This window comes from Dipodomys spectabilis, unplaced genomic scaffold (genome assembly GCF_019054845.1).
Source record: "Dipodomys spectabilis isolate Male_0828 unplaced genomic scaffold, ASM1905484v1 ptg000394l, whole genome shotgun sequence".
NCBI lineage: Eukaryota > Metazoa > Chordata > Mammalia > Rodentia > Heteromyidae > Dipodomys > Dipodomys spectabilis.
The window spans coordinates 679,439-705,490 of record NW_024871071.1 but is presented as its reverse complement, the minus strand read 5'-3'; the positions used below and the strand labels follow the sequence as shown (position 1 = coordinate 705,490).

The window sequence follows — 26,052 nt, the reverse complement described above, 5'->3', positions numbered from 1 at the left end:
GTTTCTCTGTACCAGTCAACTTTACCTACAACATTTGAAGTCCTGAGACTTATACCTAGCATATACAAAAAACTCTTTCAACTATAAAAGAAAACCCAATCTAAAAAGAGGCATCCGGGTGCTGATGGCTCATGTCTGTAATCCTACCTACTCAAGAGGCTGAGATCTGAGGATCATGTTTCAAAGCCAGCTGGGGCAGGAAAGTCCATGAGACGCTTATCTCCAGTAAACCACCAGAAAACCAGAAGTGGTAGAGTGCTCACCTTGAGCTGAAGAGCTCAGGGACAGTGCTCAGGCCCAGAGTTCAAGCCCCACGACTGACCAAAAAAAAAAAGAAAAAAAGAAAAAAAAGAGGGCAAAAGCTCTGAATAGTTTTCCAAAAAGGGTATACAAATGCCCAATAAAACATGCAAAACAATGTCAAAATCATTTGCCAGAGAACTGGCACTGTTACAAACTTATTTTGTACATTGAAGATGGGAATGAAAGATGGTGCAGTTGCTTTGGAAAACAATTTTAGAGTTCTTCAAATGGTATATTAGAAGAGACAATACCAAATACGGTATATTGTATGACTGCATTTATATGAAATATTCAGACTAGGAAATGTCTCGAAATGGAAAGTAGATTAATGGTTTTCTAGGACTGTTGGAAGTGAGTAACAATGGGGGAATGGAATATGCTGAGCTAAAATGAGGAGGACTTCTTTATAGAATAATGAAATGCTCTATAATCAATTGTGATACTGAATATACAACTGAGTGAATATGAATTGTACATGGCAGATGAGTAACTTTTATGGTATATGAATTATTATCTCAATAGTTAAATTAAACAAGCAACTGCAGAAAATTTCAACTCATTAATATGGTAAGTTCTTAAGTCATCTAACATGTAAAATGCTCACAAATGCCACTTCTCTGAATATGTTCATATTTATACATTTAGTTTACAATTTTTTTGAGTCTGGTTTTAATATTTCCTTGAAGTCCTTAAGATTGTTGTTGTTTCTCAATACAATACCACTTGATGAAGTATGAGTTATTCTACTTCATAATGTGCTATGTGCAAATGTCTTATTTCTCATTAAGAAAGGTAGCTGATGGACCATTTAACCTGAAGCTTGATTTTCTCCCTGGCTGCTCTTAGAGCTTGTGTGTCCATTTGAATCCTTTGTACCTCCAGTGAGTTCAGTTCTTTTAGATTGTTCTTAATTCTTTACCTCCTAATTCCCCAAATTCATTATCAGCCTAAGCTTATATGGAAGGAAAAATGAGATTCAATTTTGGGATGTGTCTACCGTCTCAGATAAACTTTAGAAAATGCTGTTTCATAATGTGGAAACAAATTGAGAGGAAACAAAAATTGTATTAGGAATCCCCTAAAAATAAAACTTTTAAAGATTGTTTCTCTGAAGTCCATGCTGCCTGCTACAGGTTAGCAGTGCTAACCAATACCAGCTACCCAAATGAAAAATCTGTACTTTGAAATACTAAAGTAATATTAAATTTTTTAAATAATACAGATGTCTGATAATTAGAATTGTTCATATAGGTGGTTAACCTGGCATTGGAATAAGATTTATTTGGACTCTAGGAAAAATCAATAAATTTATTCCTTGGGCAAAAAGGATAAAAGACTCACTCAGTAGGCAGATGTTTCTCAAATGGAAAAAGAAAATGAGTATCTTTTGTAGAGCAAGTCAAAGTACAAAGGAAAATGTAATGGGATATGAGTTGGAATGCTAAAAGTTTCTTTTAAACAAATGAACAAAAGGATTTTGTGTTTAGAGACCTCTTAAACTTTATTCACAGACTTTGTATTAGCCGATCTGAGAGCCAATGCAATACTTTCTTCCTAGCAATTTTTTTTTTGTATACAAATGAAATATAATGTCCATTTTGTCAGTTGGGTAATAAAATAACAAGGTATTTGTTTTTTTTTTTCAAGGCTGGGATCCAAACCAGGGTCTCATGTAGAATAGGCAAGTGCTCTACCACTAGTCATATAAATTTATGGACACACTACAAATTATACAGTACAAGGCAGAAAGAAGAGAAGGCAGAGGAACCACCGGATGAGATAGCCAAAACCATTTGAATTTCAGAAGAAAGTAACTGCTAACCAAATGTAGGCAAGAATCTGGTGACATAAGATTTCTACTGAGTTTGTTACTTAGAAGTCTTGGGGGCAGAATAAGAGCTTTAGAGACTAAAACTGGCTGAAGCTTGAAGGTGTCAAGGGTGAACTGGAGGTGTAAAAAAGAAAGGTTTTATGTGAATTAAATTTAATGGAGTTTACTTATTGTGCAAGGAAGACCCTGTGAGTCAGGCAGCCCTCAGAGGCAGAAGTGGGTCAGAAGCTCTACTTCACAGCAGACAGTACATAAAGACAAAACAAATCAAAGGCTATGACAGCTGGCTGAATGGCAGCCAGGTGTTTGCCTGATCTAGGTGTGGACTAATTACTCCACAGCCTGTGATGTGATGAGACTCAGGAACTCTTACACAAGTATACTCTTACATTAGGCTTTCATTTTATTTGCTAATTAGATTAGCTGGTCATGTAGAGGTAAGGTACAGAGTTAACCAATTGCCAACTTAGTTTAATTTAGTACAGGTAGCAGAGACAGCAGTATCAGTTCTTCAAAACAGTTTTTAATTGGAGAGCCTGATACATATTTAAAGAAAGTCTGGGGCAGGAGAACAAAATAAAATTACTTTTAAGGCAAGGGAAAGTGATTACTAATATGGCAAGATCCAGAGGGAAGAGTCAAGACTGGATGAAGAAGGAATCATTTAGAATAGTAAATGAGAAAGTTGTTACTATGATTCTGGATAAGGAAAAAGCAACTTAGCTTGGAGAGGAAGCAGTACAAATGGAAAAGAAAAAATAATGACCTTCACCCTTCTAAATGCCTCCATCAGAAGGAATGACATTGCCCCATTTGTTAGGAAATGGAAAGACTTGGAAAAAATTATATTAAGTGAAGTAAGCCAGGCCCAAAGAAACATAGGTCCCAAACTTTTCCATATTTGCAATAACTAGTATATGTCTTAGACAAGCAGAAAAGGTCAGATAAGTTAATGTTAGGTGAAATGAAACCCAAGATAAGGATTCAAATGTTTTTTCTTTCTTGCGATTGTTTCTAACATATTTATAAGATGATTTCTTTGTTGCTTTGCATGTCCCTCCCCGACGGTATAACCCCTGCTTTCACTATATATGATGTTGGTATAATTTGTGGAGGGGAAGGGAAAAAACAAATTGTTTAAATAGGGATACAGGTGGACCTATTGCAACAATGAGATGTACAAGTCGTTAAGTTGAAAAACGAACTATACAACTTTGGCTGGGGGGTGGGGACGTTGCGGGGGCGGGGGGGGGGGAAGGGGGGAGGATGGAAAGGGATGGGAAGGGGAAACAAAGGAGGAGGCAACAATGCTTGATAACAAATGTACTCACTATCTTGCCCATGTAATTGTAACCCCTCTGTATGGTATTTTCACAATAATAAAAAAAAAGAACACCCTACCTCCTTGGTGTATAAAAGTGAAATACAATTTAATTTTTCTATGTCTTGGTGTTTTTGACGAACAGGGATTTTTTTTGAGGATAGGTGAATTGGAAAGGAAGGGAGACACTTTTGATTAACTATGGATTTAGACAAGTTTGCCAGAGAAGACAAGGTCTGAGGTAAGTCTCTGGAAGTTATTTACTTAAGGTAAAGATAGCTGGTGCTATAAATCTGCATGAGGTAGCTGAGGGAAGTCTTATAGGGAGGAAAGTCAACAGATCCAATATTCTATTTGTGGAACGTTCTCAAGAGCAGACAAAGGATTAAAAAAGCAAAACAATACAACCCACAAGTATGAAAAATATACTTACAGTGATAGAACAAAGTTTATATCAACAAACTGAAAATGCACCTTATCTAAATATGACATCCCATGTGGTATTACAGGTATTCAATAAGTGAACACTGGCTAAACCAATTGAATGAAACATTTAATTGTTAAAATGTTACATGTAAAATAGTTCATAATATGTTAAGTAAAAATCTGGGTACAAACAGTATTCATGGTCAAATCTTGTTTTGTAAAATGAAAAACACACACACATGAACACATACATACTCCTGAGACAATAAGGTAGAGCAGTAATGCATATCTATGATGCATGGTGGTTATATCTTGGTGGGTAGGTTTTTAGGTATATTTTATTTATTCTCATCTACATGTGTATTGTTATAAGCAATAGCTGCCAGTTCCTCTTTCAAATTGTCTACTTCAAGACCCTGCATAATTTTAGAACTTTGTTATAGCATCCTATAATGTTGTTTACTATGTATCTTTCCAACTTGATTCAGAATTGTCTCCCCAGAACCTATAATTGTGTTTAAATAGAATAGGCACCCAATAAATATTATTATTTTGATGCTGTTCTTGGGGCTTAATTCAGGGTCTGGGGATGGTCCCTGATGATGCTTTTGTGCTTAACGGTATCACATCAATCGAGCCACAGCTCCATTTCCAGCTCTTTTGGTAGTTAATTGGAGATAAGAATATCATGGAACCTCCATACTGCTTTCCAAAGTGGTTGAACAAGTTTACACTCCCACCAACAATGAAGTAAGGTTCCCTTCTGTCCACATCAACCACTTTGGAAAGCAGTATGGAGGTTCCTGAAAAGACTTCACATAGACCTCCCCTATGACCCAGCAATCCCACTTTTGGGCATTTACCCAAATGTTTACAAACAAAACCACACTAAAGCTACCAGCACAACTATGTTTATTGCAGCATTATTTACCATAGCTAAGATATGGAACCAACCCAGATGCCCCTCAGTAGATGAATAGATCAAGAAAATGTGGTATATATACACAATGGAATTCTATGCCTCCATCAGAAAGAATGACATTGCCTCATTTGTTAGGAAATGGAAAGGCTTGGAAAAAATTATATTAAGTGAAGTAAGCCAGGCCCAAAGAAACATAGGTCCCATGGTTTCCCTTATTTGCAATATCTAGTATATGTCTGAGTCAAGCAGAAAAGGTCAGATAAGGTGATGTTAGGAAAATAAACCCTTAGATATATATTTTAATGTTTTTTTCTTTCATGCATTTGTTTCTAACTCATTTATAAGATGATTTCTTTGTAGCTTTGTATATCCCTCCCCCACAGTATAACCCCTGCTTTCACTATATTTGATGTCGGTATAATTTGTGGAGGAGATGGGGAAAAACAAGTCATTTAAGGATACAGGTGGACCTGTTGCAACAATGAGAAGTACAAGTTGTCATGTCAAAAACGAACTTTACTACTTTGGTGGGCGGGGGGTGGGAATTGGGGAGGCGGGGGGAGCCTGAGAAGGGATGTGAAGGGTAAACAAAGGAGGAGGCTGCAATGCTTGATAAGAAATGTACTCATTATCTTGCCCATGTAATTGTAACCCCTCTGTACAGTATGTTCACAAAAAATAAAAAATAATAATAATAAAAAAAAGAATATCATGGAGTTTCATGCCTGGGTTAGATCTGAACCTCAATCCTCAGATCTCAGTCTCCTGAGTAGGCAGGAATTAAGGCATGGGTCACTGATGCCCAGCTTCAATAAATATTTTTTAATAGAGAAATTAACAGAGGCCAGGAGCTGAAACCTCTTGCCTATAATTCTAGCTACTCAGGAGGTGGTGATCACGTTTGGAAGCCAGCTTGGGCAAGAGTCTGTAAGATTCTTACCTCTAATTAACCACCAAAGAGCTGAAAGTGGTGGTAGTGTGCTAGCCCTGAACACAAAAGTTCATAGATAGTGCTCAGGCACTGACTTCAAGCCCTGGGACCAGCACAATCACACATTCTCTCTCTCTCTCTCTCTCTCTCTCTCTCTCTCTCTCTCTCTCTCTCTCTCTCTCACACACACACACACACACACGCACACACACACACACACACACATACACGAAGTAAACAGGTAACTGTCTATAATAAGAAAAATAGTAAAATGCTCATTTATTTTTAAGTACTGTCACATTTTCCCTCAAACCTTCTTTTCTTGAAGTCCTTGAGTCAAGGGAAAATGGACAGGTGGTCTGCCTGGTAGGGACTTTTTCCACAATAAGGTTCTGAATCTGAGCATGGATAAACATTTGTTTGGATGCTTAATGATTCCACAAGGCCTACAGTAGCCTTGAACTGTCACAGAAGAGAACACTGAATGTGATAAGCTGATATTAGTGACTTTTTAATTTTTTGGTGCTGGTACTTAAGAGCACAAACCGTGCTCTGTCCCTCTGTTTTTGTGCTCAAAATTAGTGTGCTCTACCACGTTGAGCCACGGTGACATTTCCAGCTGTTTTTTTTTTTTTTTTGTAGTTAATTGGAGATGAGAATCTCATGGACTTTCCTGCCCAGGCTGGCTCTGTACTGCAATCTTCAGATCTCTGCCTTTAGGATTACAGGCATGAGCCACTGATGCCTGGCTTTGATGTTAATAATTTCTCTCTCTCTTTCTCTCTCTCTTTCTCTCTCTCTCAATCCCCACCCCCAAATAAGCTCTTTGCAGATCTTTATTACACTGTCACTGCTCACAATATGTGTGGTTTTTCTTTGATGATATCTTGAAAAAAGTTTAGTCTTTTGAAATCCTAAGTGATGGTACTCCTTCAACATAAGCAGCAAATGTGAGCTGAAGTGTTATGTCTAAGGTCAGTAAATAAGTTGTGTTTAAATAATTAATTGGGGAGCTATTAGAGGAGGCAGGCTTCAAGGCCCTAGGCTCTAACTTTTTTTTTCAGATTATTTTTTTTTATTATTGTGAAAATACTGTACAGAGGGGTTACAATTACATGGGCAAGATAATGAGTACATTTCTTATCAAGCATTGTAGCCTACTCCAATGTTTCCCCTTCCCATCCTATCCTCCCCCCACCGCCCACATCCAACCCTCCTTCCCCCCCATCAAAGTTGTAAAGTTCGTTTTCGACATAAGGACTTGTACGTCTCATTGTTGCAATAGGTCCACCTGTATCCCTATTTAAACAATTTGTTTTTTCCCTTCCCCTCCACAAATTATAACAACATCAAATACAGTGAAAGCAGGTTTTATACTGTGGGGGAGGGACATACAAAGCAACAAAGAAATCATCTTATAAATGTGTTAGAAACAATCACATGAAAGAAAAAATAATTGAATACTTATCTTAGGGTTCATTTCCCTAACATCAACGTATCTGACCTTTTCTGCTTGACTCAGACATATACTAGTTATTGCAAATAAGAGAAAGCTTGGGACCTATGTTTCTTTGGGCCTGGCTTACTTCACTTAATATAATTTTTTCCAAGTCTTTCCATTTCCTACAAATGGGGCAATGTCATTCTTTCTGATGGAGGCATAGAATTCCATTGTGTATATATACCACATTTTCTTGATCCATTCATCTACTGAGGGGTATTTGGGTTTGGTTCCATATCTTAGCTATGGCAAATAAGGCTGCAATAAACATAGTCGTGCTGGTAGCTTTAGTGTAGTCTTGTTTGTGAACATTTGGGTAAATGCCCAAAAGTGGGATTGTTAGGTCATAGGGGAGCTCTATGTGGAGTCTTCTGAGGAACCTCCATATTACTTTCCAAAGTGGTTAAACAAGTTTATACTCCCACCAACAATGCAGTTAAGGTTCCCTTCTATCCACATCCCTTCCAGCATCTGTTGTTATTAGACTTCTTGATTATAGCCATCTAATTTGGGTGAGGAGATATCTCAATGTTATTTTGATTTGCATTTCTTTTATGGCTAAAGAGGTTGAGCATTTCTTCATGTATCTATAAATTCTCCTCTTATGCCATTCATTAGTAAAGCTCAGAATGGCCTGTGGTCTGGAGTTGCCGAATTTACGAATGGTGCTTGCTCAGATGCTCTCTTAATTTTTTTTTTGTCGGTCATGGAGCTTGAACTCTGGGCTTGGGTGCTATCCCTCAGCTCTTCAACTCAAGGTGAGTGCTCTACCACTTGAGCCACAGCGCCACTTCCGGTTTTCTAGTGGTTTATTGGAGATAAGAGTCTCACAGACTTTTCTGCCCCAGCTGGCTTTGAACAGTGATCCTCAGATCTCAGCCTCCTCAGTAGCTAGGATTACAGGCGTGAGCCACCAGTGCCTGGCTTCTTTAAAAAATTTTAATGTTTATCTTTAAACATTTGATTAGTACATTATTTGTACACACAACATATATAAAGGAGTGAGATTTATGTGGGTCTGACTTTTTGACCTATTTTTTTGAGGATATAATTCATATCACAAATACCAGCAATTTAATTTGTCACATTTGGGTATATACCACTACTATGAATTCATTTCAAAAAATTTAATCATTTTGATATGGAATACCATACAATTGTGGTCACTCCATATAAGGGATTTCTAAAGTGTTTTAATTAGAAATGTGTCTATTTGGGCCTGTAATCCCAACTACTGGAGAGGCAGAGATTGGAAGGATCATGGTTTGAGGCTAGCACAGGCAAAAATGGATTCAATTCTTGAATCCATACTATAGTCTTTGTGCATGCTTTGGGAAGCACCAGTTTTCTAGGATGATAGTGAGGACTGAATGAAATTCCATATGTAACACTCTTAGCAAATCACCACATCACATCCTTAGTGCTAAGCAAATATTAGCAATTATTCTGAGAAACTGTACTGAAACAAACGTGGTAAAGAAGATACTAGCTCATATGCTATTTCCAAGAATTTGTGAAAATGCGAGCTTACATAGAACATGGAACTTCTGCTCTCTCTGCTCTTTTCTAGCTCTTTCTCAACTCTTTCTTTCTCTTCTCTTTCCCACCTCTCTTCTCTTAACTAGCTCATTCTTTCCCACCTTTCCCTCTCTCTGCTCTTTTCTAGCTCTTCTCTAGTTCTTCTCTTTTCTAGCTATTTTCTCTCTTTTCTAGCTCTCTCTTAGCTCTTTTCCCCAGCTCTCTCTTTCCCAGGCCTTTCTCCACAGCGTGGAGGACCAAGATGGCCTGGTGCCAGCCTGAACGATGAATAAACCTACCCCTTACCTGAAAAAAAAAAAAAAAAAAGAAAATGGAACTTCTCAGAGATGAAGTTAATGATATTAAGATTAGTAAAATAAATGTGTATTGTACTATGCCACTAAGCAACAGAAATTTAATATATATATATAGTTACCATAGCAATAGAAAATAAATATATGTAGAAAGAAAATGAATATATGAAATGGAATGCTGGTATAAAAATGATTACAAATACATTTGCAATCATTATACTTGAAGGTAAAAGTGGCTTTATAATTTGTCAATGGGTAAAGGCTGAAATAATTCTGAGAAGTCTGCTAGAAAAAGCCTAGATTGCCTTGAAAAGGCAATTACTTGTACAAATATGGATGTTGAAGACTATTGGTGAAGACTCAACAGGATATGGAAAACATAAGAAACTCCATATTTTCTTAGAGAATTCTGAAGTCATCATAAACAGACAACAGTGAGATTATGCATACTAAAAGTTCTGCTGGTAAGAGCAGAAAGATGTAGATTATATTACTGGAACCTAAAGGAAAGAGGCCTTTTAATTCCTTAGTGTTAAAAACTTTCACTGCAATGTATCCTACAGATAAATGGCAAGCAGAATGGTCAGCAAAAGCTCTGAGTCCACATGTGGCTCTACATGGTTTGCTAAAAGGAAGCATTGAGAGCTCTGGGCCAACGTCCTATGAATCACTCTTGTCCTAGCATCCTCTCTCTTCCAACAGTTGTTTGGGGTCTCAAAGATCTGAGACAGGCAGACACAATACTGAATTCCTTTAATTCTCCTCGTCCAGTGCTGAATTTAGTACTGTTTACACGTATAAAGGTATTTGGGGAACACCCCTAGATGCATTTGGGGAACACCCCTAGACTTGTGACATTGACTGCCACTGGGGCTAACAAACTGGAGTTGCCAGTGGAGCTAGTTGAAAAGCAGCAGGGTCACAGGCTGCAAATTTCATTGAGACTAACGGTATAGTCTACACTAAGAACAATACTTAGAAAGTGAATGTATCCTCGAAGCTAACAACTGACCCATGACCAGCTCTGCCTTCATCCTCAATACAGCATAAACCTGTATACTAGGAACTAAAGAGATTCTAGTTAGTTTTCTTCTTATTGTGTGATGCAGAAGATCAGGCACTATGCCCTGAGCATGTGGGCAAATGTTTGTCTACTAAGCTACATTATCAGTCCAAGAGTGAGAAACAAAACTTCAACCACGTCACTTTCCAATCTTGCCTGATCAGTGAGAACACTTTACCTCAAAGAAGGGTTGATTGAAACTTTCAACTAATCTAAAGAAAAACAAGCAATATGAAAAAATAAGGCAAATAACTCACCAAGTAGTGAACTCTAATAATGGTGAAGTGGGTGAAATCCCCAAAAAGTCATTTAGACATCAATACTTGAATGGTCTCAAAGAAGATATAAATACATAGCTGATTGAAATAAGGAAGGCAATGAAGGAAATTAAAATAATAAAAGATATAGGAACGCTGAAAGAAATCAAATTAAAATTCTGGAATGAATAGTTCAATAAGTCAAAATGAAAAACACAACTGAAAATCTAACTGGTAGACTGAAGTAAGATAAAGAGAGACAGGGCTATAATTCAAGGTAGATGAATTAGAACTTTAAGAAAATACTAATAAAACATAAATATAAATAGAACATACAAGAGTTGTGGGAAATAAAATACTAAATTAAAAAATCTTGAGGATAGAAAACAGGAATAAACTTAAGACATAAAAAACACATTAAATATGGCTGGGTGCTGGTGGCTCACGCCTGTAATCCTAGCTACTCAGGAGGCTGAGATCTGCGGATCATGGTTCAGAGCCAGCCTGGACAAGAAACTCCATCAGACTCTTATCTCCAATAAACCACTAGAAACCCGGAAGTGGCATTGTAACTCAAGTGGCAGTGCGCTCACCTTGAGCTGAAGAGCTGAGGAATAGCGCCTAAGCCCAGAGTTCAATCCCAACGACCGACATAAAACAAAACAAAACAAAAAACATTAAATGAAAAAGCAGCCAAAAATGTTCCCAATTTTGGGAGATGATCATTCAGATTAGAGTAGACTTTTGGATACAAAGGAGATAAGAACAAAAAAGAACCTCTTTCCATTTCATACCACAGCTGTTGTACTAAATACACAAAATAAGTTAAGAATATGGAAGCTGAATGAAGTAAGTGCCAAGAAACATAAAGACAAACCCATCCAATTTCTTCCCAGAAACTAAGACAAAAAGGACCTGGAAACTGGTATATAATGGTGGAGTTCTACTTAGCCATTGAGAATGAAATTATTTCATCTGCTGGAACGTGGACAAAAGTGGAGATCATGTTTAATGTTTTTCTTATTTGTGAAAAGAAAATAGCAGAGAGTGAAATAAATAACTTAAAGTCATGAAAGTAACAAGGAAATTTCTAGGGAATAATTAAAGGGAGGTGGAAGGGAAATAAAAATGGGAGATTGAAGAGAATGGGATAAGAAAGAGAGTAAGAGTGTGGGTAAATATATTAAAATACATGAAAAAGCTATGATGAAATCCTTTAACATATCCTTCCTACTAGATCTGTTGCTGGAGAGCATTGAAATACGTTATAGCAAGAAAAAAAGGTTCAGTATAAGTACTCTGGAACAGATGAATGGGTTCAGAATATGTAGTGTAAATATATTATGGAGTATTATTCAGTCATAAAGAGCAAAATTGTGCTGGTTTGCAGAAAAATGGATGGTGTTGGCTATCATCATGTTGACATTAAGCCTTACTCAGAAAGATATATCTCAGTATTTTCTTTCATATGTAGAACCTAGATTAAAAAAATCAAAAACAATAGGGACATGAGTGTAAAGTCTGGGACAGTTTTAGAGGAGAAACCAGCAGAAGAGAGGAAGTAAGAAAAGAGGTTGACAAGGGGGAAATAGGACTGAGGTAAATTATCCTCTTGTATAAAAACAATATATAAAACACATATATTCATATTGGAAATATCACAGTAAGTCCCACTGTAAACTTTAAAAAAATCTTAAAATATTACAAAAAGAAGAAAATAATTCTACAGGCAAGATAACAACTCAGGAGTACATGCAAAAGATGTTCATAGCAAAAGTCTTGATGACTGCACTGATTTGTTGTGGAACTCCTAGACTGAATTGAGGGCTACCTTTGTAGTACACATGAAGTACACATGGCTGCATTTGGAAATGGCTTGATACTTGATTCTGGATGTATCAGTGACTGCGTCTTTGGATGAGATTAAAGAAAGACAGAATAAAGTAGATGCCCTACCTACGGCCAATGGCTCCATTCTACCAGTTAAAGAGATGAACAGGAAAAGGGGCTGAGAGGGAACTCTGGCCTGACGTCTGGATCTGGGATACTGATTGCTTGTGACCTTAGACAAAACATCTGAAAGTGGCTTTTGGGGGGTGGAAAGTCTGCAGAGTTTCCATTCAGAACTCAGCCCATCTGCTTTCCACATTCTCCAAGTTTTGGATTTGGACTGGAACTATACATAAGATTTTTTGGGACTCTGGCTTACTGATTTTTTTGGCTTAAAACCTAAGGCTCTATAATAATGTGGAACAATTATTTATAACAAATTTCTCCCTATCCTTCCTACTAGTGGTATTGCTGGAGAACATCAGATCATATTACATTGTTAGCTCTGAAGATGGGAGAAATGGGCCATAAGTCAAGTCAGTGTTGAAGAGAGTCAGAGAATAGATTCTGTTCTTTAGTACCCAGCAAAACCAGCAGTGCTATCACTTTCATTTTAGCCAATTGAAATTGATTTCAGATCTCTAACTTCCAGATTGTAACAGAATACATTCACACATTTAAAAAATACTGTTTGTGGCAATTTATTACTAGTATATTAGGAAACAAACACAAAACTCAGTCTCATTCTTCTTACCATTCTACAATATTGTGCCAGTCAACATTTGAAACTCATAGATGAATGAATATAATATATCCAGTGCTTTGAAAGATTACTTGATAATATAGAGAAATGAAGTACTGATATATCCTGTAATATGGGCATATATTGAAAATGCTAAGTGAAAGAAGTCGATCATACAGGATCACCTATAATTATATGATTAATTTATATCACATGACTAGAATAGGTAAACATAGAGACAGAAAACTAGTTAACAGGTATAAAGGCCATTTGTACAGATGTACAAAAATTATCAATATAATTTTATTAATATAATATAGTTTTGTCAGGGCAGCTGACAACACACAATCTAGAAGGACATGATAGCTGGGCGCTGGTGGTTTACATCTGGAATCTTAACTACTAAGGAGGCTGATATCTGAAGATGTTGGTTCGAAACTAGCATGGCAAGGAAAGACCAAAGACTCTTATCTCCAATTAGCCTCCAGAAAACCAGAAGTGGTGCTGTGATTCAAAGTGATGCAGCATTAGCATTGAGCACAAAAGCTCAGAGACAGGACCCAGGCCCTGAGTTCAAGCACCATGACTGACAAAAATAAAAAATAAAAACAGGACATGATTAGTGGACCTCATATGGCCCAAGGATAATATGTTCTCCACCTCTGGGAGGTATAGGGTTTCTTCTTGGGGCAATGGAAATGTTCTTAACCTGAGTGTTGTAATGGATGCAAAAAGTACGGATGTTCAAAAGCCATTACAGTTGTCATTTTCAATGTGTGCATTTTATGGTATGCATATAAAGTATGTCTATAAAATATGCATACGATATGGCATTTATAATCTGAAATTTATAAATTTAACAAGATTATATATAGAAAAGATAGAAAATCACAGTAATGGGAGCAGCAATAAGATGTATTTACTAATCGTGAGTATATACAACTTATTTGAGCAGATGCTGTATTTACTATGCAGTAATAGAAAAATACCTTCCTCACACTCAAGATTTCTAATGTTGACAGATAAAATGCAATTTAATTGAACTGTTTTATAGTTGTAATATACAGTGCAGTCAGAAACTAAACAGATGATAGATAAATGCTCTTATATATTTTTTTCTAATAGCCTATCAACCTTGTATATGTACTTTTATATTCTTCAACTACCTGCCGGATTAATTCATATGAGGACAAATCAACTATGCTTACTTTCCCCAGAGACACTCATTAAAACTGTTCCCTGTGCTCCCTAGAAATTCAATAGAGGAATGAAGGCGCTATTTTTGGTACACATATTTGACAAATTTCATGTGCTTGTTATAATCTACAGAAGGACAATTTTGTTTGTGAATCTATAGAGCTGTTTTACCTTTTTACTAATATGAGAAGTATCTTCAACAAAACATGTTTAACTTTATAGATACAAAGACTGTGTAAAATTTTTTGTATCATGTTTATTTTTCACTAAAGTATACAGTGTACTAGTTATTTTGGAGGAATTAGAAATCGTTGAAATATTATATGAGAAAGAAACTTAGAAAAAAAGCTAAAATTGATCTATAAATATCTTTTAAGAGTCATAGGAAACAATGGTGGCCAGTTCATAGTATTTCAGATACATGTTATACTATTTATTACAATTTTCTTTCACACATCCTCTGTCACAGATGCTTTGTTCCTAGGCAAATGCTGGTCTCTTCCTCAATACATCTTCCCACCTTACTCACTGTGAGGGTATTTTAATTTCTTTGAGATTCAGTTTAAATATCAGCATCATTCAAGTCTTTTTTTTTTTTTTTTGACATTCTACCTCATATTGTAGGTCACAAGAGCAAATCAGTTGTGCAATCATGTCAGTCTCAAGTCTTGAGGATGATGCTCAGTATTACTTGCTACATGTTAAGCTCCAGAGGAGACTACAAATGGAGATTAGAGACAGGGACTTTATCATAAGGATCAACAACATCTGTAGAAAAGACCATGAAGTAGTTCAGGTAGAGGGAGAATTCTCTACTATATAGTTTTACCAAAGACTTCCCTCTACCCCAGTGATGGCCCTTCTGAGTTGTTTTCTATTAAAGTGCAGTCACTGACTACAGAGGACGCATTAATTGGATGAGGTAGATTTCTTTTAGTAAAAAATAATTCCCATTATATGTTTATCCATTATAATTCACAAACCTATATTTGCTTCCTTTTTTTTTTTTGTGCTGGGACTGGGGCTTGAACTGTGACTTAGACACTCTCCCTGAGCTCTTTTTGCTCAAGACTAATACTCTAACACTTGAGGCACAGCTCACCACTTTTTGTGGCTAATTGGAGATAAGAGTCTTGCAGACTTTCCTAGCCTGGCTTCAAACCACAATCCTCAGATCTCAGTCTCCTGAGTAGCTAGAATTATAGGCATGAACCACTGGCGCCTGGCAGTTGCTTCTACTTCTTATAAACAATGATATGAAAATCCATAAATAAGTTTTTGTGAAGTTTTAATTTTATTTATTTTTTGTTGTTGTTGGCAGTGGTGGTCCTGGGTCTTGAACTCAGGGCCTGCACACTGTCCCTGAGCTTGTTCACTCAAGGCTGGTATTCTACCACTTGGAGCCACAGTTCCACTTCTGGTTTTCTGGTAGTTAATTGGGGATAAAAGTCTCATGGACTTTCCTGCCCTAGCTGGTTTCAAACCGTCATCCTCAGATCTCAGCCTCCTTAGCAGCTAGGATTACAGGCATAAGCCACCAATACCTGGCCTGGCCACATTAGCTGAATTTTTGACTTTTAGGTGTTAGTTGAAGCGAAGTAGTATCTCACTATGGTTTTGATTTGCGTTTTACTATCTTTTTAATGTGTTTTTAGGACATTTGTATATCTTCTCTGGAAAAAATGTCTATTCAACTTAAGGTTTTAAGTGAGCATTAATAGCTCTTCTAGAATACATGGTCTGTGTTTGCTCAGTTCTTTTCTGTGTGATAGTGCCATGCACATAACTTTAAGAACTGACATCATTTCCTCAAGGAAGTCCTGTTAGTGAATCATTCTTTGTACTTGGAAACTCTGTTATACATTTTCATTGATCTTGCAGTATTCTTTCATAGCGCTTAAGCCAACTTTACCAAAGAACTGTACCCTTTGGCTGAAATGCTATGAGGATAGGATATCTTGCTTACTTCTGTATGGTAGCTCCTATGTTAGCTCCTATGTATGTTCCTCTCTAGTCAAAGATTCAAATGAATAAATACTTGGTATTCCATAATGGGAAGCACAATCGACTGCATTTATTTCTAACTATGCAATCCATTCATTTCTATTACTGAATGCTCTTAAATCATTCAATCTTCCTGAGTCACAGTTAACTCATTATGATGATTCTAAATTTCTTTTTAGCTCTAAAAATCCTGGGTACAAATTAAAAATAATTCTTAGGGTATAAAACTCTATGTACTCTATAAAAATAAGTAAATAGAACTCATTTCCAGAAAGATTTATTAAAAGAAAAATAAGAGGAAAACACACAGATAAGTAAGCAAAACAAAACAAAGTCCTCAAGACAACCCGTTTCACAATATCGAGTTCAAATTGATTTTTGGTAAGATTTTGCTGAGAGATAATGGAATACAAACTTAAGAAAACAGAAGCTAATATATTCTAATATGATAAGGTCAAATCTTTAAATACCTTACTGAAACTGTGTTGACTGAGAAAAATCACTGGGCTAGAAATACTTCCCAAATAAGTATAAGAATGAAGGAGCTGTCTGACTGATTTCAGAGTATCAATTAGAAATTTTTTTTACCTTTAAATACTTAGATTTTTATTATTAGACTATAACACATGATAGACTCAGAATCACCCAGTGACTCACTTCAACAGATTTTCCACATGGGTGCCAAGTACTAAAAAGGTAGCCATTCAATTGGATATAGTTATCTAGTTGTCCCAAGTGATTCCTCCAAAGAAAAATAATCCATATCATTACAAATGCTGTGATATAGTAAATTTGGAAAGCAGAACAAGAGTAAAGTAAAATAAAATATAAAGTAACTCCTGTTAAAGTTAGAGTGGCTATTTTTCTAGTCTTTTACAAATTCTACCTCTCCAGGAAGTCATCTGATTTTTTTCATTAGTTAAAGTATTAATAATCACTTCATAGTTAAAATTTGTGCTCATATTTACAGAGCTATGACTTTGTTGTCCAAACGCGTGCACTCATGTGTATGTGTGTTTGTGTGCACGCATGCGCGTGTGCACGTGTGCCAGTCTTGGGACTTGGACTCAGGGACTGGACACTGTTTTTGAGCTTTTGTGCTTAAGGCTAGTGTTGTACCACTTGAGCCTCAGGTCTACTTCTGGCTTTTTGTTGGTTAATTAGAGACTAAGAGTTCAAACTCCTGGACTGGCCCGCGCACGTGTGGAGACACACACACACACACACACACACACACACACACACACACACACACAAACACACACACACACCCAAAAAGACCAAAACAAACCAACGTCTCCTCTCCGCCAAAAAGCACAAAGAAACAAAAAACAATTATAAAGAAAGTATTAAAAATTTATAAATTTTTAGTTTATGGCCTGGTGATTTGGCTCACTAGCCTTTAGTTCTACAAAACAAAATAGGTTAGCTTAATATATAATAAACTAAAAAAAATGAAAATAAACATGAAGAAAGCAAAACAAGGAGGAATTAAATATAAAAACAAAATAAAATATCAATAGACAAATTTACCACTGAAAGTAAATGTTGTTCTTTGGGCCATTCCAATAAACACAGACATGAATGAAAGGAAGGAGACAACTTAAACAAGTTAGAAACATGAAGGTATTGTACTTATAGATTTGTAGAAAAGTTTTTTTTTTCAAAAGTAACTATGTCAAATGAACTTACTATGCAGTAGTTATTATTAATAGTTTGATTACAAATTGAGAAAGTAAATAATGTTGACTGCTGTTTCCAACTGATTTTACAAAGCCTGCCAGTCTTCTTATCATAATTAATTAGTGGATTCTTTTAAATTTTAGTACAGTACTAAGAACTTCAGCACAGGAATTATTACAGCAGAACAATAAAGAATCTTTTTTTTCAGGTCCTGGGGCTTCAACTCTTGGTCTGGGCATTGTCCCTGAGTTTGTTTTGCTCAAGGATAGCACTCTACCATTTGAGCCACAGTGCCACATCTGGATTTTTCTGTGATTAATTAGAGATTAACAAGAGCCTGTGGACTGTACCAGGGGTGGCTTTGAATTACAATCCTTAGATCTCAGCCTCCTGAGAGGCTAGGATTACAGGATTACAGGAATGAGCTACCAGTGCCCAGCTTAATAAACAACCTTATTGCAAAAAAAAAAAAATTAATCTCCATAAATTTAGCCACTGAAGCTGGAATTGGTTGGTGAGTAAAGATTAGCTAACAGTATGAACTTTTCATCAATGGGGCAGAATACAATTGTGTTCAGAATACAATTTCCAAACATATAGCAATTCTATATTTTGTTCTATCACATTGGGTTGATTAAATATCATCTCTAACTTGAAGTACAGAAGCTATTGAACAAACATGATCAGAAGTAGGGTTGGGGCGGGGGAGGTGGAGAGTGGCTCAAGTGAAAGAACACTTTCTTACCAAGTTTAAGGCCATGAGTTTAATTCTTAGTACTGACACACAAAGAAAATCTTGTAAAAACTGATTTTAAAAAGTTACACATCGGCTACTTCTGCTTATTTTGGCCGTACCGGTGATTGATTGAATTCAAGTGCTTCAAGATTGAAAGCAAGTGCTTTCACTTGGTTTATCTGCTTATGCTGACACTCTATCACTTAATCACACCTCCAGTCCCTTTTTTTCCTGTTTAATTGGAGATAGAGACACAAGGACTTTTTTATTTTTGCCTGGGCTGGTTTCTAACCTTAATAAATTGGATTTCTGCTTCCTGAGGATTAAAATTTAGTAAATCCAAGAAATGGTACTATGTTGACTAAAGAAATAAGTGACATGATTAATAAAAACAAGTGGATTAAAATATGAATAAAATACGATTTTCTAAAGAAAATTTTTAAATAAAAATTGCATAAAACTGCCTTAGATGTACTTACACTATTATCAGAAATCAGTACCTATCTACTGTCAGTATAAGGTCCCAATTGCACCCAAGTTAGCAAAGTTATATGAAAACTGTTGTTTCTATTATGTTTTTCTTGATATGAAATCAAACTTTCAATTACAATCAAAAATAAAAATTTAGGAAACCGGGCTGGGAGGGTGGCTCAGTGGTAGAGCACTTGCCTTGCATGCCTGAGGCCCTGGGTTCGATTCCTCAGCACCACATAAGCAAAAAATAAAAAGCCGGAAGTGGCGCTGTGGCTCAAGTGGTAAAGTGTTAGCCTTGAGCTGAAGAGCTGAGGGACAGTGCCCAGGCCCAGAGTTCAGACCCCACGACCGGACCAAAAAAAAAAAAATTTAGGAAACCAAATGTATAAATTTGTCAACATTTGGGCAACTATATTAATGCAATTATTAATACTTATTTAAAAATAACTACAGTTTTCAATATAAATATTTATATTATATATATATAGCTAGATACTAATAATCATGTCAGAATTTCCAATGCCAATAAGCAGTGTAACTTTATACAAAGTAAAAACTTTATAGTAACAGTAACTGGTCCAGTTAGTTTTACTTATGCCAGAGGTAAGACTATTTTTTTATTATTAATAAGTGTTTTTATTGTGAAAATACCATACAAAGGGGTTACAATTACATGAGCAAGGTAATGAGTACATTTAGAGGTAAGACTATTAAATCTCATTTTATAGTGGAGGACTTTAGGTGATTTGTTGAAGGTCATAATGATAGTGCTGGACTGATACTGATGACTTGGAGTCTGCACATTACCACCTTTGTTGTCCATATCAGATTTTAATTGGGCCATTTGTTTATTAAAAATCTTTACTCTCAAAAGAATGTTTGGTTGAATGAAAAAAGTCACTTTTTATCTCAGATTATCTGTTCACTTTTGTTTCACAGAAGTTAAAACAGATAAAGAACAGGTTTCTAGGTGATGGAATAAGTTCAGGCATCAAACAACTAGATAGGATCTGAGCTCATTATTACGTGTCTCACCTAAGGGATTAGACCATGTTTAGGTATTAGCCAACTACAAATCACCACAATGAAGACATTTCAAAAGTATTTCTCACTTGATTTAATTTCCATACCTTCCAGATGTATTCTTTAGTATGGCAAGAGCATCTGGATAGCCATCCATGTTGTAGTCTCCAATATGAAGTGTAATTGGAATTGGTATCTCAGTTGGTTGTTTTTCTTGTACAAAGGGCACAAAGCCCCAGAGTGTGCCCTTATTGTTGAAATCTTGTAGCACTGGAACCCACTATGGATTGGGAGAAAACAGAGACTTCATGTGTATTTTAGAAAAACATCCAGCACTTGTGAAAGAAATGATTCATCTCGTTAAAGTTAATTAGATAAATATGGTTTTATTCTACTTCAAAATATAGAAGGGTATTGAAAGTTATTTTGATGAATGGGCATATTTTCTTGAAGCTGGGCACCGTGGCTCATGCTGGTAATCCTAGCTACTCAGGAACCTGAGGATCATGGTTCAAAGACAACCTGGGCAGGAAAGTCCCTGAGACTCTTATCTCCAATAAACCACCAGAAAACTGGGAGTGGTGCTGTGGCTTAAGTGGTAGAGTGCTAGTCTTGAGCTGACAAGCTGAGGAACAACACCCAGGCCCAGAGTTCAAGCCCCACAACCGACAAAAAAAAATAAAAAGGCATATTTTCTTGGAATGTATCACTAGTCATCTTTGCTATAACTGGCACATAGAACAGAAAGGTTTTCATAAAAGCATAAATCCTTAGTAGGAATCAACTAATCTTAATATTCCTTTAGCTGAATCACCCAAATTAATTTATGTCAAGTGGAAATATATCCTCAGATCAATATTTGAAAGAACTAGAGCAAACTCAATCTTTCTAATACTGATGTCCTTTCAGGGAACTAATTTAGAAAGAAAGAACATGATGAGTTTCCCTTTTTTTCCTGTTGTGCTGACTGGTCACCAGCAGCAAGCCAAGCAGCTCCTGTGGGTTTCCAAACACCAAGCCTGCCAAGTTCCAATCTCAACTGCCAGGCACTTATGAGACTTGACAAGTATGCTCTGATACCAGAATAGCTAGAAACTAAATTTTTAGTTAATTCCTTTATTTTTATATTGATTATAAGGAGAGAACAGACTGAATGAAAAAGGAACTTCCGGAAATCACTTCTCTTTGGATTGCACAGATTTTCATTCTAATAAATTCATATAAAGTTGAACATCTGAAGACTGGAAATCAAGCTATTAAAATTATACGTGTGTTCACAATTAGTAGGAGTTCAGATCTGGTATATAACTTGAAGATGTCTCAGTAGATGGGTGAACAGCTAACTTGAAATGACAGGGATGCCAGAAATGCCTATGGATGTAATTTGTTTTACTAATAAACACTAGGGTTATAAGTTAACTGTATTAATAGTTTCTTGAAAAGAGTTTACCAAATAGGGTATCTCTAACATTTTGTAAGTTTTCCTTTCTCATTGAAAAAGGAAAATGAAAACTTTAAAAAAAGTATAATTTTATTGTTATTATTAAGGTGTTCTTCAGAGAAGCTACCATTTCATTAATCAGGTAATGAGTATATTTCATTTTTGGACAATGTCACCCCTACTTTTGCTTTCCTCCAGTTTCCTCCTCCCATCCCTGCCCACAAGTTACTGGATTCATTTTCCACCAAGTGCATACTTAACTATAGCATGATTGCATTTATTTACCCTTCCTACCTCCCTTTGTATTCCCTTCTCTCCCCCAAGGGAGAAAAAAAACCCTAAATGCAAAAACAAATACCACCTCTACCAACAGCAGCCACCACCACAACAAAAAAACCCATGTTTGCATTTCCTGGAATTTGTTTTGATAAATAATATTTCAAATGTTCAAAGGGGTATGCCTATGGGTTTTTGCCCTAACATAGTCTGACTGTGTATGAATACCTAGAATCTTATAGAAGTCATCATATATGTTTTATTAATGTTTCTCAATAAGGGTAATTACATTAAAGCAAAAAAAAAAAAAAAAGGATTTTTTCACTTAAAGTGACATCCATAATAGTCACCAAAGAACTGTGATATTTATCCTCCTGGAAGAGAAATGACCATAGACTCTGAAAATATTATAGTCTGCCACTTTAAGACAGGCTACAATCACCAAATTTACTTACATAGAAATCAGTATCAGAGAATTAAAAAAATAGTTTCAGTTAATAAATGTGGGTGAGGTAGTTAAATGCTTTTAGAATTTGTACCATATTAACATTTGTTTTCTTTACTGTTTGAGTATAAAATGTGATGTTTCCCATCCTTAAGAGCTATAAAAGTCAACACCTCAATCTACTACTTATTTCCCCTGAAAGTAAAGCTGATTAATTACACTACACCTATCATAACCTATCATGCCCATGTTACTTCTTCATTGTGATTCAGATTTTAAATTGTTTCCCCATGAACGATAGGCTAAAAGTCTCTATGAGGAAGTAAAATACATCTAGATACTACAAATAAAAGGAAGAACTAGCTCTGAAAACAGGTATGATATTTTTTCATACCTCTTTATTATTGTGCATTTTACCACATCTTAAACATAAAATGTTCAGACCTTGCTTAATTACAGGATCCAGAATGGTTTCCTTCTACCAGAAATAACTACAGCAGAATTTTCTGCTTTCACAAATGAGTAAAAATAGATTTAAATGAATTTTATTAATTTAAAAAAGAGGAAATCAATAACTTAATTTTGAATTTTCTCTTTTAATTCTTCAGGTATATTTTTAACCTCTGAGGATTTTCCTCAAACATATAACCTGTTTGTGTTCAAAAACAAGCAAACATACCTGTTTTGTTTTGGATCTCATTAAATATATGATGCTTTTTTGGCAGTTTATATCTTCACAGCCTGGCAGTAAGTGGTCCATGTGTCCATCTCCATCTGTCAAAAGAAACCTGAAGAATTCATTGATAGCCACAAAACAAGGTGTGGGTGTGTAGCAGATTAAAGTTTTATTTGCTTAAAGACTCAATGAATCTGGATAAAGTAGAAATATATAGCTTTTGAAGATTTTAATTTTTTTTTTTGTCAGTTCTGTTGCTTGTCATTCATGGGGCCCTGATCAGGGCCTGGGCACTGTCCTTGAGCTTCTGTGCTCAAGGCTAGTGCTCTACCACTTTGAGCCAAAGCTACAGTAATGGTTTTTGGATGGTTACTTGGAGATAAGAGTCTCATGGACTTGTCTTTCCAGGCTAGCTTTGAACCATGATCCTAAAATCTCAGCCTCCTGAGTAGCTAGGATTACAGGCATGAACCATCAGTCCCTGGTCTCACACATAGTTTTATAATGAATGTGACTCAATTAAAAAAGAAACCATTCTGGTCCTTGTGACTATCTGGATTGTGCCTTGCTTTAAATTGCAAACATTTCTGTGGATCTATATCAAATATTGGAGGGGGATATTATTCCAGGCTCCAGTGTTAAAATAATAAATCAATATACACATATATACAATATATACACATATTTTTGAAGATTGAATACCAGGTCTCAAATGGACAGAAAGAACTACAAATGGACAGTAAATATATAAAGAAATGCTCAACATTCATGGCCATAAAGGAAATGAAAATCAAAACAACATTGAGGTTCCATTATCAATCCACTTAGAATGGTCATCATCAAGAACACAAACAAACAAACAAAGACAAATGCTGGCAAGAATGTGGGGAAAGGAACCATTACACACATTTGATGGGAATGTAAGATATAGCATAGTACTAAAATTAGAATCCAAAACAGAACTATAGTGCAACAATACCATTTACAATAATTGAGCTATGGAAACAGTCCATACGCCCTACAACTGATGAATGGACCAAAAATATGTGGTGTATACACACACAGACACACATAAAGAAGAATGAAATTGTATCATTTTTAGGGAAATGGATGGGTCTGGAAATAATCATAGTAAGTGAAGTAATAATCAAGGTTTGGAATGACAAAGATCATATTTTCTTTCATAATTGAATACTGAACTTAAAAGACAAAATATAAACATATACAGGATCTCTATCTATCTATCTATCTGTCTGTCTGTCTGTCTGTCTGTCTGTCTGTCTGTCTGTCTGTCTATGATCAACCTGATCAAAGTAAGGTATATACATGTGTTAGGAATCACACAAAGCAATGAACAGTTAATCTGTGCTTTAACAAAAATGATATTAGGAGGTAAAACATATCCTGTCTGGAGAGTGAGTGCTAGGGAGAGTAGGTGTGAAGGAAAGCACATATAATCAAAATACTCTATATACATGAAAGTGGAACAAGGAAGCTTTCTGAGAATGGTCTGGGAATGGAGGGAGGAGGGGAAGGTAGAATGCTGGAGAAGATGACTGATCAAAATGCACTATATATATAAATGGTCCTAAAAATATGAAACCCCTTGTAAAACTAATGGAGCCTAATTAACAAAAAATAAGAATGGTGGCTTCTGTTCACATAATTATCACTGCTGATATAGGAGAAAAAAGAAGTGTATTAATAGTAATACATTTGACATTTTAAGTGTTAGACAAATTTTATTCATATTTTTAAGAACTTTAAAAAGATATTTTATTTTCTACAAGTAATTGTACAAAGAAGTTGCCATTCAACTAAACAATTTATGATTACAATGCATCTTGATCAATGTCACTCATTTTCAAGATTTTTTTTGGCGGCGGGGGGGTAGTGGTGGTGGTGGTAGTGGTGGTAGTAGTGGTGGTGTTAGAGCACTGTCCCTAAGCTTTTTTGATCAAAGCTAGCACTCTCCCATTTGCGCCACAGTTCCACTTCTGGCTTTTTTGGTGATTAGTTTTACAGACTTTCCTGCTTAGGCTGACTTTGAACCATGATACTCAGATTTTAGCCTCTTGAGTAGCTAGGGATTACAGGCATGAGCCACACTGGCCCAAAAACTTTTAATAAAGAGTTATAGAGATTTGAGTGCTCTATTTTTAAGAAGCGCCAAAAAATGCTTATCAATACTAAGGCAAAATGGGAATACACATAGCAAACGGCCACTACCAGATGCAGAGATGATTTACTATGCTGCTGGAGAGTATGAACCATCACCGGGAACTGTGAGTACCGGCCAAAGACATCTCCACCAGGGAGAATAGCATCTGACCAGGAACTGCTTCCCCCACCAGAGAAGTGTGCCATTTTTGAAATGAGCAAAGAGGCCTCCAGAGCAACTGGCTAGGAACACTGAATGGAGAAGTGGCACCATATTGGAAAAGGGCAAAGGAATCTAATATCTTTCACCACCCCTCTCTGACTACAGACAAAAGAGTAGTGGTAGGTGCTCCCCTCCCCTGTAGCAGTGATTGACAAGGTCAGAAGGCATAAAAATTCTGTGGCCAGCAGAGCACTTTGGAATTACAAAACCTAAAGTCTCTTAAAACCTCACTGCAAAAAGTCAAGATAGGTGTTAGAAAACGTAGTTTATTTCTAGGTCATACTGAGAGTGCCTTTGTATCAGTAAACTCTAAAGATTCCAGTTACACCACATCCCTGCTAACACCCACATACACTGAAGAATCTGAGCTGCCCATAAGAGCCATTTCTTATCTGTAAACTAAGAAGCTCCAATCCCTGGTACAGCCTAATCTAGGCTGTGAGGAATGCTGTAGACTCCATTTCTGAAGTTCAGAGTGTACTTCTGGAGATTAAAGGTTCTTGACATAAACTGATTAGTGAATTCATCTTATCATTGATTTGAAAATCTACAAACAGGTCTTAAAAACCTAGTTTATTTCCCAGTTGTACTGAGAGTGGAAATCTAGGTACCAGCCACACTTGGATACCACCAAGGCTTAAGAATTCAAGTACAATCCAGCCCCCCCTGCACTTAAGCATGCAAAATTCAAACTACAACCACCAGAGATGCTTCCTCCCTTTGTACTTAGGAGCTCCATTCCCTTGTTCTTCCCA

At 36.2% G+C, this 26,052-nt stretch overlaps 1 protein-coding gene across 1 annotated transcript in view; it reads right to left on the bottom strand.

Annotated features, from left to right (window-relative positions):
* Itfg1 (integrin alpha FG-GAP repeat containing 1) overlaps positions 1-26,052 on the bottom strand; it is a 205,113-nt gene that overhangs the window by 66,663 nt on the left and 112,398 nt on the right. The window contains exons 9-10 of the mRNA XM_042667371.1: positions 22,918-23,012; positions 20,184-20,356 (exon numbers count right to left, since the gene is read on the bottom strand). Of these exons, the coding sequence (XP_042523305.1) occupies positions 20,184-20,356; positions 22,918-23,012 (268 nt within the window). The remainder of the gene's footprint in view (positions 1-20,183; positions 20,357-22,917; positions 23,013-26,052) is intronic.